Source organism: Nelumbo nucifera, chromosome 4 (genome assembly GCF_055504915.1).
Source record: "Nelumbo nucifera cultivar China Antique chromosome 4, China Antique-T2T, whole genome shotgun sequence".
Classification (NCBI taxonomy): Eukaryota; Viridiplantae; Streptophyta; class Magnoliopsida; order Proteales; family Nelumbonaceae; genus Nelumbo; species Nelumbo nucifera.
This window is the reverse complement of record NC_142652.1, coordinates 31,786,077-31,799,825: the sequence shown is the minus strand read 5'-3', so window position 1 is coordinate 31,799,825 and position 13,749 is coordinate 31,786,077. Positions and strand designations below refer to the sequence as shown.

The 13,749-nt window shown below is 37.4% G+C and overlaps 1 protein-coding gene across 2 annotated transcripts; it reads right to left on the bottom strand.

Annotated features, from left to right (window-relative positions):
* Positions 1-803: 803 nt before the first annotated feature.
* On the bottom strand, positions 804-8,894 carry LOC104609927 (DNA replication factor CDC6B-like). 2 transcript variants are annotated; one of them, XM_088902767.1, is made up of 11 exons: positions 8,493-8,894; positions 8,196-8,340; positions 7,741-7,961; positions 4,031-4,081; positions 3,261-3,310; positions 2,669-2,801; positions 2,133-2,222; positions 1,746-1,808; positions 1,555-1,650; positions 1,314-1,400; positions 804-1,023 (listed from the first exon to the last, which is right to left on the bottom strand). In XM_088902767.1, exons 1-11 carry the CDS (start codon positions 8,757-8,759, stop codon positions 985-987), a joined length of 1,242 nt encoding a protein of 413 aa, XP_088758893.1. In that variant the 5' UTR covers positions 8,760-8,894; the 3' UTR covers positions 804-984. The 2 variants fall into 2 exon arrangements, with proteins under 2 accessions (XP_088758893.1, XP_088758894.1); XM_088902768.1 differs by lacking the exon at positions 7,741-7,961 and having other exon boundaries at positions 8,493-8,741.
* Between the last annotated feature and the right edge of the window lie 4,855 nt (positions 8,895-13,749).

Genomic DNA, 13,749 nt, shown 5'->3' with positions numbered 1-13,749 from the left:
TGAGAGAAAGAGAAAGAGACGAGTTGCAAAGTTTTAAATCTGTAACTTGTGAACACTGAGTTGAGAGAAAGAGAAAGGACCGTTGCGGGCTTGCGACGTTGTCTCACCTGAGAGAGAAAGAGGGCACCGACGGCGACCACTGATACTGAAGACGATAGGATAGACGAAGAACAGAAGAAGGGTAGGGTTTTGAGTTTCAGGCGCCACCCTCTGTTCTTTCTTCTTTGTTTGTTGAGTGTCTAGGTAGTAGAAGAGAGTGACTCTCGAGAGTTGAGAGTTTTAAGTTTGTCTTTTACTCTTTTTTAGTTTTTGTTATTTGTGTAATTATAATATAATAATATTATAATTATAATATAATAATATTATAATATTATTATATTATACTCTTTTTTACATTATAATATAATGCACCAATGCCGCATTCCCCATCCCTGTTCCCGAACCCGATCAGGGATTCAGTTTTAGCCCCATCCCCGACCCCACCAAAGCACTCCCATACCTGACCCCACCGGATCAGAGAGCCCGGGTACTTGTCAGGGACGGGAAAAATTGCCATCCCTATGAGTAAGAGGGATTCTAAACCCAAGCAATTTATAAGACCAAGCCCAGCCCAATTGATGTTAGGTTTTACTCAAGCTTATGCTTGCATTGACTATTAGGGCTTTGACTTTGCTTGGACTTGGAGTATTTTTGTTTTGTAACAATCGATGCTTCATGCTTGGACAGTGCAGCCTCCTGAAAGCAACTTTGAAATTCAATTATTCAAAGGCTACATATTTCCATGATGGAAAATGTAAATTTCATTTAATAAACAATGAATGATAATTATAATAAACAACAATTAGGATTTAGGAGGCAGAAGAACATTTTCAATTACTTGGGGAACAACTGCTCGAACCCTTATTCAGTTGAGAAACTTCGACTGCTTGTATGCTAGATTACTACTTACTAGAATCTGGTTTTTCCTTCTGCTTAGTCTTAGGACTAGCATTGTTGAAGACAATTCCGAAAGAATCGTATCCCCTGTACCAAACAAAGATTCCATTAAGGATACAAAGTTGTACCAGAGAGCGAGAGGACTCTGGATCTCCTGCCCACGAGAACTCTGCCAATGTCTACCCACAACACACTACCCCCATGAATTGGGAACATCTCCCCGTGCATAATACTATGCAGGAGGATGAGATATTCTCCATGTATGGCTGTGATGTTATGTGGGTAGATGTGGGCAGAGTTTGTGTGGGCAGGAGATCTGGACTCGAGAGAGGGAAACCTGGAAATGAAATGCAAATATTCAAATCTCATGTCTGCACCTGCAAGGCAAAAGTAATATCTGCATCAATTTTTAATATTACTCTCCTTAATCTATCCTCTCGAGATTGGCCAAGTTTGAGAAGACCCTGCATTATGAAATAGATCAAAGTCTGTCAGCCCTAACTTGCTCTACAGGTCATTTTAATAATTAAACTGGTAAGATTGCAAGAGAGTACTTGTTAATTATTTGGAAAAAGAAAATTAACTCAAATAGAGCTTTAGAGCTATTGTATTTTTGACCTGGTCACCGAGCACTTTACACATATTTGAGAATTCCGGAATGCCAGAATGGGGGATTAGTGCTGATTTACAGATCTCGGAGTAAGATTTATTCAGCTGCACCAGATAAACAACTTGAACCATCAGCTGTGAACATATTTAAGACAGCTTCTTAATTATCTAAATATAAAACTTGGGGGAAGGGAACATACATCTCCAATAGTAGTATCTTTCTTTCCCTTGCGGAAAAGTTTCACCAAAGAGCAAAGTATCATCTGCAGTACAACAGTTTTAAATTGATGTATAAGAATTCAACCCTTCCTTAAGAAAGGTACTAAGGCTATGAATAGAAGATATATATGGCATCATTTTTCTGTCAAATGACAAGTCTTATTTTCTCAAGTTTAGTTATAAATAGATATTTTTTAATGCAGAATCTGGCAGGGTGCAAAAATTCTACATTAAATCAAGGTTTCTAAGCCAATAGAAACCAACAACTTAAAATAGCTAAATATTCCAAGCAACTGATAGCCATTGAAAAGTTCTAGTGTTGAAATTTTAGCTGGGATTGATCACCCCGGAGTCCAATTTTAACTTACCTGTTGATGCTGTGGAAGAGACTGTATAGTGTCCACTATTGCTGATTTGAATGCCCTTGATAAAGCAATGGCCATATAATCAACCCTCACCTACATGTGTTTAAAATGACTAAGATAATGGTTCCCAACAAAGGACATCATTGGCATAGAGGACCATGAACTACTAGATTCAATAAGTAAATAATTCTCTTCATAACAGCCACTGTGTCCATCACAACGATTTACCAGTCAGTTTGAAGCATTATAACACTCTAATACTATTAATGAAACTAATTTTCCAGATCAAATGTGTGTGTGTGTGTATACCAGGTTCTAGTATAAGAACATGCCAAGATAGTTTAACAATTTGGGAGTACCCAACATTTAAATAGTTATTATAACCATTATAAAAGTCAATAATATTAAAGTTCTGGTGGCATTCCCTTTTAAGTTTTCATTATTTGAAGACTTGATTGAGATGAAAAAGGATAAGTGTCTAGAGATATAATAATGTCAACTTGATGAGATAATAAAGTACTAGAAGATTGATCACTTACAATGTTAATTTCTTGCTTCAATAATTCTGCTACAGGAGATATCAGTTGATGAGGTGATGCCTGCTCAACCTGTAACAATCCTGTACTACCACTTTGATTTTTCAACTCTTCTTCTAGCATCTCAATTGCATTCCTGAAGCACAACGGAACCTTAACTTTGGCACCATTTGAGCAACATGATTTCAAGTGAAATGACAGGAATATTCTATTTGATTCAACTACTGCACCAGGAAATGCTTTTCCTAGGGCAGACGTGGTTTTTTAGATGTTTCTCCAAATGTAGGCATGCATCTATATGCTGAAGGTTGAAAATCAATGTACATAAAACTTAATCATGTCCTAACATTGATGTTACATGCAATTTTCGTATGATCTTTCAAAAACTTTTCCAATTACAGAAAAGATTATGAAATGGAAATAAGAAACATTGAGACTCAGAAAAGTTGAACCAATTTACTCATGCTTACAGGATGGAGATAAAAGAAGAAAACAAAAAGCCAAGAGAAAAGAGAGAAAACAATATAGAATGCAGCAATGAAAATTGGTGCAACCACAAATGCCAACAATGCATCAATTACAATAGAACACTGACCTACAAACACAGAGAGCTTTCCTCATATCTCCAGATGCAGCTGCAACTCTCTTATCATATGGCAATATAGTTAGAAACTTTTCAAAATAAAATGCAATATTATAAAGTGTAATTACTTCAATGGTGTAAAGAAGTTACCAGCAGAAGACAAGTTATAAGGCTTCGCTTGGTTATATAAGAAAAGTAAAAAAAAAAAAAAAGAAATCCTATACCATTGAAGAAATTTCTATACTGAAGATTTTACCATTCAAGTCACAAATTTTAAGGCCTATACTCCAAAGATAACTGGTATTTTTTTTCATATGCAGGCTGGAATCAAATCAAGAAATCCACGATATACAAAATCCTACTTAATATATCACATACGGAAAAACACATATGAGAGTAAGTCAAGAAATCCATGACCCACTTTATTAAGGTATTTGATCTTTTGAACAATGCAATCCAAAATATTACAAATTTTAACTATATTGAAATAAATTGCTAGGTTGTATTACTTCAGAATGATATGATGAGACCAATGATACCATCTAAAATGGTAAGTCATGGACCGTCATCTGGTCTGTGTTTGAACTATTGCACTTCAACCATGAGATCGACATAATGAAGGGGCAAGGGCAGTGTATGCATGAGAGAGATAGGAGGGGTCATGGTTTTATCATGTATCCAATGCAAAAGATCCAATATGAACTTAGCAATCAAGTCTTCAAATACAGACAAGCATGCATAGGAGAGAAAAGAAGAAGCATTAGAAGTGAAACTGGACATACTCTTGCACAAATCTCCAATGCTTGAGGTTGAAAGACATCATATGGAAGAGCCTAATAAAACAGCAAAAAAAAGTCAGGTAATACTGGAGAAGTTCTTTTTGCTCCTTATATAATTCTTTGGAAAAGGTAAATTACACTAGAAATGAAAAAGAAAGACAATACAAAACAGAAGCTGAGAAGCATGGTACAAAAAATTTCACTCAAAATTCAAGGAACAAACTCGACCTCAACCTAATCAATATTTGCAAACAATCACAAGTCTGTTATGTTATTTGTTAACCATAGAATCTATATAAAACATGCACAAAAGTTTGATACTAATAAAATCACAGGATCTATATAAAACATTTTCACAGGATGACTGCTTGTTAGAAAACAATCTATGGAGGTGCTGAAGTGGTGAAGTTCCATTTGTCTTCTTCCGGGAATGAAGCTTTTCAAATATCTAAGGCAGCCACAGAAAATTAGTACATTCAACATGTAGGTTTCCATAATACATAGGAACAAGTCATGGTATGTGTGCCTTAAGGAAAATTTCACTTGTGTTTGTAAGAGAAGTACAATTTATACTCAATACATCTGGTAGTTGAAATCCTGCCTGGCAATGAAGTCAACATAGGAACCTGGTTTAGTCTAAAAAGGAATTTAGAACATAATGGAGCAGGAGAAACATATACATGCACAAAGCACCCAACTTTCATCTAGAAGGACCTATGCATACACATCTGACATAGCTGGGCATTGAGACTCACAATTAATTGGTCCATTTTAATGGAGATGTCTTATAAGTCAAGGATAAAATCTGACCATTGGATAACCTTAATTATCCAATCAATTATGTACTCTTGGGCTGTCAGAGTACATGGAAAACACACCTCCCATACCTCACACAAAGACAGAAGAAGAAACGAATATTAAGAAGTCATCAATTATGTGGAGATGTGCTAGAGTTGCTGTCTGCTGGGAAATTTGGGAAGAAATAAATTCACACATCTTGTCTGAAAAGGAAAGGAGTAAAGATGCCATCATTGAAGTAGTTGCCATTAGGGTGGTACATTGGGTGAAGTCTGTGGATATTTGTTTGAGGGTGTCACTACAGATATGTTGTTGAGGAATTGGAAGGAAGTGGCTAATTTAGTGTTATGGGCCCGGGAATAGGATCTCGTCACGGGTCGGTCCACGGGGAAAACCCTCTGTTTTCCTTCTTCCTCCCTGCTCTTGATGGACCTATCTAGGCGCCCTAATGGTGATTTGTTCAAGAGATCACCTAATTCTCTTTTACTCTCTTTCTTGACTGAATATTCGATATCCTCATTCAATAATGGTGTCTCCTTAAATAGGAGATTACAAGAGTCCTAATCTTAGGGAGTCTCCTTGCTGAATAGGGAGACTTCCAATTCTATCTTGTTAAGGATAAGATAAGCTAATCCTAATCTGATAGTAAGATAAACTAATCCTAATCTGATAGCAAGATAAACTAATCCTAATCTGATAACAAGATAAACTAATCCTAATCTGATAATAAGATAAACTAATCCTAATCTGATAACTTACTAACAAGACAAGATAAGAGCAATAGAATAAGATAAGAACAAGCAAGATGATCTAATCTAATCTAGCGGTGGGTCAGGTTCCTGTTGCTGCCGGCGGCGATGGTACGTCTTTCCGAGGAATGTGTCCATAACATTACTCCTCTCTTGGACTACGAGCTTGTCCTCAAGCTCGAACTCCGGATATGTGGCTTGGAACTCTGCCAATGGGATCCATGTGGCTTCGGCCGATGGTAAGCTACACCATTTCACCAAGACTTCAAGAACTCCTTGATTGAAACAAGAGCGGATGACAGCTTTAGGTTGGGGAATCAGTTTGCCATCTTGCAGGGGTGGCAGGGAGGGGACTTGGTCCGGAGGAACACCCGTAAATGGTTTCAGCAAGGCGATGTGGAAGACATCATGAATCCGGCTGGTCTCTGGCAGTTCCAGCTGGTAGGCCACACTGCCAATCCGTCGTAGAACCTTGAAGGGCCCATAGGACTTAGGGGCCAGTTTCGGGGCAACTATACTAGGACTAGTAATAGCTGCTCGGAGAAGCTGTTGTTGCTGTTGTTGATCATGTTGTTGCTTCTGCTGCTGCAGTTGTTGCTGTTGTTGGTTGTCTGGCTCCTGTGGCTGAGGGTGTTGCTGCTGCTGTGGACCAAGAAGAGTCTGTTGCTGCTGATGTTGTTCGTCGGACGGCTCCGTCAAGTCTGGTCGGAGGCTGTTTGTGGTTACAGCCCCTTCTGGATTCCTCTCCCTGTTAGAGAAATACGATTCCAGCAAGCGTCGCAGCTCCCGGACATCGTCTTTGACCTCACGAACCTCCCTGCTGGTTTCTACGAGCCTATGCTCCAGTTCGTGGACCTTGGATGATAGCTGCTACAGATCTCCCATGACGACCGGCTCTGATACCAAATGTTATGGGCCCGGGAATAAGATCTCGTCACGGGTCGGCCCACGGGGAAAACCCTCTGTTTTCCTTGTTCCTCCCTGCTCTTGATGGACCTATCTAGGCGCCCTAATGGTGATTTGTTCAAGAGATCACCTAACTCTCCTTTACTCTCTTGCTTGGCCGAATATTCGATATCCTCATTCAATAATGGTGTCTCCTTAAATAGGAGATTACAAGAGTCCTAATCTTAGGGAGTCTCCTTGCTGAATAGGGAGACTTCCAATTCTATCTTGCTAAGGATAAAATAAGCTAATCCTAATCTGATAATAAGATAAACTAATCCTAATCTGATAGCAAGATAAACTAATCCTAATCTGATAACAAGATAAACTAATCCTAATCTGATAATAAGATAAACTAATCCTAATCTGATAACTTACTAACAAGATAAGATAAGAGCAATAGAATAAGATAAGAACAAGCAAGATGATCTAATCTAATCTGGCGGTGGGTCAGGTTCCTGTTGCTGCCGGCGGCGATGGTACGTCTTTCCGAGGAATGCGTCCATAACATTTAGCCCCATGAAAATTAGTCCCCTCTGGTCTCCACCAGCTTCTGGATTTATTAAGTTGAACTTTGATGGAAGCAGTGAAAGTAATCTGGGGCCTTCAGGCATTGGAGGAACTTTCAGAGATGAGGAAGGGAAGGTTATTGCTGTATTTTCTGGTCCTATTGGTGTAGGTGAGTCACTTAGAGCTGAGGTTATGGCAGTAATGGAAGGGTTAAAGAAGGCTAAAGAATTAAATATTAGAAAGTCAATTGTTGAAGGAGACTCAAAATTGGTTATAGGGTGGTTGCAAAAGGAGGAAAATGGATTATGGAAGTTTGCCAAGGAAAAGAGAAAGTTCAGATGGTTAACTCAGGATGTAGAGATTCAGATGCAATGGGTAAAGAGAAGTGCTAACTCCTTTGCGGATGCTCTTGCTCTACAAGGGGTGGGAATTGGACCAAATGTTCTGTGTTGTAATTTTGTTTTTTATGTTTTGCCCGGGGAGGGTTAAGAGAATTTACCTCTTCCCTTTGCTTTCCTTTGTATTTTTCTCTTAAATTTCTTAATAAAAGGTTCTGTTGTTGATCAAAGAAAAAAAAAAGAAAGAAAAGCCTGACCCAGCATTTTTTTTTGGGCAAGAGTCCCAGCAAATTTAATTCATATTTAGTTTCCAAGATGATAGCTATCAGCGTCTCCACAGCCTAAACAACCAAATGAAAAATGTATAGAATACCTCTTTTGTCCATTCAACCAGTTGCTCTTTAACTTTGTTTATTGTTAATGTTTTTCCCGTCCCTGGACACCCAGAGATATACAAATTCCCAGCTTTCTTCTGGTCTATGCATGATTTGCAGAAATCCAATATCCTTTTCTGTTCCTCCTCCCGGCACACGATAGCACAAGGTGCTGTTGATACATGCAATGCTTTTTTCACGGCACTCATCTGCTCAGAATCTTGATATAGATCAAAGTATAAAATTGGATCAAGATCAACTCAACATGCACCACAGATTAGAATCAACACCAAGAAGAAAAAAAACATCCTAAAGCAATTCGGGTTTCTAAGAGGGGTAATGAGAAGAGAACAAATCAAGATCATTTACAGATACTCTTAATGAACTCAAGCCAGATCCTACTTTATTTTTAAGTAGGGTATTAGTAGAATATCTACAAAAATTAAAAGCTTACCTTTGGGATTCCATGTTGGTATCTGAGGAAGACTATCATACAATCTTCTCCGAGTGGATTTGTGTGATCCAGCAAGCTTATCACCGGACCCTTTGACAGTTTTGGGTGATTCGGCAAGCTTATTATCAGATCCTTTGCCAGTTTTCTGTAATTAGACTAGCTTATTACCAGATTTTTTGCGAATTTCCTGAAATAATTAGAGATAATGCCAACGTTAATGAAGGAGAAAATTAGATTAGAAGTTGAAAATCAATAAAATCCAAATGTAGTTATATAGAACCATCAATTGGAACTCACGTTTGAAACGCTATTTGGGCTGCTATCGATGCATCTACGAGGCGATTTCCATTTATCCGGCGAGCAGGAAGTGGAAGGAATTGAGACTGGACTGTCATGGCTAGTTCCAGATCTCAATCGCCTTTTCCGAGGTGTGGAATATCCCCCTGATCGAATCTCATCAGTTTTCTCCACCTTCACAGATTTCTTTTCTTTGTTTTTGTTTCTACCAGCAAAATTAGAATCACTGTATATTTCAGAGTACCCATTTCCGACTAGACTCGGCATTTCTATGGATTGATGAACTCAGAAAAGATGCAACTTCACCAGCAACCGAGAAGAAAACAAAGTGAAACCACGTTACGCAGGATTTTGAGCGGGAAAAAAATAACGGTAGGACTGCAGTTCCCGCCACAGAGCCACTCGCCGTCTCGCCCTCTGCCTTGGTCAGTTGGTCAAACAAAAGTAAGGGGTGCAACTCGGGCGGGCTGGGCCGGATTTATGGACAACGTAGCCTATGGCCCGAGTCCGGATCGATCCCAAGGTCAAGTCTGTTCTTTCCAAAATATTGATCATACGTATGCATGAATGTGTGTATTTACGCAAATATATATCTCTGGGTGTATGTTTAAATGTACTTAAAATGGGTTCGAATTGGGATAGTGTCAATCAGGGTTTGACCTACCTAAAGGCTAGGCCCAGGCTCAGCCCAAAAAATAAAAAGAAAAGCTGAAATCTTTGACCCAGTCCAATTAGAAATGGCAATGGGGTGGGGCGGCATTTTATATGCCTTGTCCCGGATCCTCAACTCAAATACACTGCCTTGTATACTATATCCCATTGGGACTAGAAATCCCAATCTCATCCTCATCCCCACGAGGAACGGGGATTGTTGAATTTGCCTTGCATTACCCCAATCATTCCTATTTCCAAATTATTATTATAATTATTTTTTTGTTTGAAACCTACTTATAACTATATTATATATAAAGACACACAAATACACTTTTGTCCATCCCACCCCTCTCCTCAAAGTTTTGGGTTTTCTCGAAACCTGCCCCAAACCTGATCAGTGGTCAAAAACCTACCCCAACCAGGTAGAGGTGGGGCTGAACCCCTGAGATCGACAGGTCAAATTGTCATCTTTAAGTCCAACCTAAGGATTGAAAGTCCAAACCCAACATATATAAAATTATGGGTTGGGTCAGTCCAGGCATATTTTCTTTCTTTTTTTTTTTCTTTTGTTGTACTTGGTCCATGATTGGGTCGAGCCCACCCAAGTTGCATCCCTAATAAAATATACTAGTCACCAGCTTTTCCATCATGGAACCTTTAAGGTCATGTTTGGGAGTACTTAAAAATAAGTGCTTATTTGAGTCATTAAGCACTTATTGGTATTTGGGAAATAAGCCCAAAATAAGTGTTTATTTTAAAAATAAGGGATTATTTTTTAAGCCCAAATTTCCAGCCTTTTTTAAGTGCTTATACAATAAGCACTTGTTTAAAATTTTTCTTCCAAAATTATCCCTAGTTGAATTTTAAATACCACTTATAAAATTATCCTCTATTGAATTTTATAAAGGTATTTTTATGAAAGTGCTTTTACTAAAGCACTTGTTATAAAAGTGCTTTTACGTAAGCACTTTTATGACCACTTTATAAAACTTTTATAAAGTGCTTTCATAAAAGTACTTTTATAAAAGCGCTTTCAAATGGTATATTTTGAAAGTTTGAAATAAAATGAAGGACAAATAGTCAGAAATGCTTATTTAAGTGCTCATTAGAGAAAAAGACTACCAAACACCCAATATAAAAAAAAAAAATAAGCACTTGAAAAAGTTAGGTGCTAAATGCAAATAAGTACTTATTTAAATAAGCACTTGTTTTTAAGCACTTATTTTTTACTTAAGCACTCCCAAACATGGCCTAAATCACATACGGACAAAGATGTAAGGGAAGCAAATGGATTGAATAGAATTAGGATAGCGCTATATTCAGATTTGATCATAAGAAATTTGAATTTGATGAGAAAGCGATGGATTTTTAAACTGTTAGAATTCAATTGACAATTTTCGTGGATATCTGATTGGGATTTTATTATAGTGAAAATTTTCTAAAAATTCATATTTATATCTATACTACTATTAAAAGTGAGGATAAGGTCTAGATTCTATTTTTTCTTTACCAAAATACCCCTATCTTTGAATTTGTTCATTCTTTATTATGAGGGTAAAAATTGTAATTTGAACAACTACTTTTAAGTTTATTACAATTCTTGCCACTAAGCCCTATATTTAATTAAGGTATTAACTCTAATTCCCTCTCATTAAATCATCTATTTAAGATATATTAAATGAAAGATATTCATATACTTTTTCTTAACTAAAACACCCTTTGAATTTAGTCATTTTAAACTATGAGGGCAAAAATATAATTTGAACTATTACTTTTCACTCCATTCAATTCTCACTCATTAAGAGGGTGTTATATAGTATGGATGAGAAACTAGGTGGTGTGTTCTCATCCACACTACACCTGTGTCATAGATGAACCCACAGCATGCCATAGTAGCAAAGTTGTCATGACAAAATGGATGAATTAAACCACACACACCCCATAGGCATTATGTAAGGTGTGGTGTAGTTTATCCCACATTTTGTGTTTTGATTCCATGCATCTCATCTATAATATGTGAGATGATCTATGTTGTTAATTAAGAATAAGACTATTGTGTTTTTTAAACAATACAAATATTAAAAAAATAATATAACTTCAATCATGACTAGTACAAAATAATAATAATAATTATTATTATTATTTACATAATCGACAATTCGTAGAAGGTGGTGTGGACTAATAGGTGAGGTGTGATACTCGATAATTGGGGTTAACACCGGCCTCAATCCCTAACCATTTCTGGGTCCACCCTTCAATCCAAGGGTTGTCCAAAACACTGATATGCCAACATGATCTATTAGAATTCCATTCCACCCAACTAATTAATTAACGGCTCAATTCTATACCCCCTATTCCCACAAACCAAATGGACCCTTATAATCTCTCTCCCTCTCTATCAATCACAGGCTCTGTTATTACTCAGCCTCTACGTGTAATAATGGTATTCTAACAATGAGAAAATACTATTTAGCAGCTTAGGAGTTAGAAGCCATGCATAACACGAGTATTGAGTCCATTGACTAGTTAGACGAGAAGACTATTAGGGCGGAGGAGTCTTTCTTTTGTCATTGTAGGTAGGCTTACATTGTAGCATGTAGGTGTTGAATAAAGATATGGAATTGTGGAGTAGGTCTATAATTGGGTCGGATTCGGCAACGTCTGATCCAATCCTACTAATGAAGTCTTGATTCTGAATTTGATCGAGTTAAAATGATGGGAGAACCGCAGGGGAAACCAAAACCTCAAGAGAACCTTACATTTGCCTCTGTTCTCATGACAAACTCCAACCCTTTTCTGGCCGTTTGGACCCGTCAGTGATTCATAGCCCTTGCCAAAACGTAGATTCGAGTCCCGCTATTTCTATCTATGTTGAAAAGTTGGTGTGTTGTGTTAAATACCCAAAAAAAAAGTGATCTATAGCCCTTAGAAAACACCTTCGATTGGAGATTTTAACAAACATTTCTCAAATGAAATTTCAAGGCAAAGATAAGTATTCCTCTATATACAGTAGCATATAACCTTTATAAATTTTCAATTTTTTTACAAGTGCCCTGTTATCAATCAAAGCACTAAAAATCTTGCACTGATGTTTATAAATGAAAGTTTATATTACTAATCACTACAACTAGACCAACCAATCACACATGCTGTCTACACCTATGTGAGCCCATACTCGTGCCCATCCTCACGTGAGCTCATAATCATGCCCACACCTACTCTAAGGCCCCATTCGCTTTTCAGTAAGTTACTTATCTGGGTAAATGCAATTACCTGTGTAAGTTTTTCCTGAGAAACACTTATCCAGGTAAGTGCATTTACCCATGTTCGTTTTTCTTGAGAAACACTTATCCAGGTAAGTGCATTTACCCATGTTCTTTTATTTCTCAGGTAAATAAGGCAATGACCATTTTAGCCATAGAAATACATTATTAAAATGGACACTTTTGTCCCATTCAAGTGTTGGAAACTTTCTTCTTATGTGAAAAAATTATTTACCCACCTAGGAGATGGTTATCACTTTCCTGTGTAAGTGATACCCAGGAAAATAAAGTTTCCCTAGTCTCCACATAAAGCTGAAAAAAGAACATAGAATTCTTGGTCAATGGGAACCAAAATCCCATTGACCAACTTCCCCCCCCCCCCTCCAAATCCAAGAAAAGAACACCCCCTAAAGCATAACTAGGTGAATCATCACCTCTTTTGAAGCTGGGTGCAATCATCTCATAGCACATCTTGAAATACAGATGTAAAAAGGTTATGGAAAACTGTGGTTTGAACCCCAGATGAGTGTTCTTATATATTAGCCCAGGCACATTATGATTCATCTATAAATATCCATATTAGCTTAGCTCACTTGTTTCTATGGTTCGTTCTGAGGGAAGCAACAGGAAATCAGGAATCAATCTCCAGAATTGATCCAATGTTCATTTAAACCAAATCTCAAGACAAGATGGAACGTGGAACTTTGAGCCCATTGAAGTAATTCCAGCTTTTATCAAGGATTTGGCGCTTAGTTCAAATGTATCTTTGGATCAACATGAGGATTAATGGAGGTATAGTAGTAATAGTGAGTAGTGATTCTAGCACTAGTACAGCTTGAGAGCTTATAGGATCATCTCGAACGTTTTGGGATTCTAAACTGCCTACTAAACTCTTTTTTTTATTTGGCGTTTTATGCATAGAGCTATCCCTTTAGATGATTACATTAAGAAGAAAGGAGTTTTTCTTGGGTTGTAATCACAATGTAGATAAGACCTTATTCAATTTTGAATATTAAGCAATTAAATTTGGGTCTACCTATACAATAAAGTCTTCATCCATTTGCAGCTCTACCCCAAATAATAAAATTTTCATGTTTCCATCAATACCCTATGCACATATGGAGATGCAAAATGTGGTGTGGCCATATCAAATTAAATCACCCTTGGCGTGGTATGCCCAAATCATTTTTGGGTCAAAACTCAAATCATTATCATAATTAAATAATTATTAACAGAAAATAGTATACCATCTGGTATACGGTAGGTGCAAAGTGCTGGAATCTGAAAGTTAAGGGACTTTGTCACAAATGAAAGTTTGGGGAGCTAATTGCCAGGTGGGC

What these genes read in the sequence shown, in the direction of transcription:
- LOC104609927 (XM_088902767.1), bottom strand. Translation starts at nt 8,759, where the DNA reads ATGCCGAGTCTAGTCGGAAATGGGTACTCTGAAATATACAGTGATTCT. An exon ending in ACCAACATGGAATCCCAAAG is followed by an intron (nt 7,962 to 8,195) that starts GTAAGCTTTTAA and finishes ATCTATATCAAG; the next exon opens with ATTCTGAGCAGATGAGTGCC. An exon ending in AAGATACTACTATTGGAGAT is followed by an intron (nt 1,651 to 1,745) that starts GTATGTTCCCTT and finishes TATCTGGTGCAG; the next exon opens with CTGAATAAATCTTACTCCGA.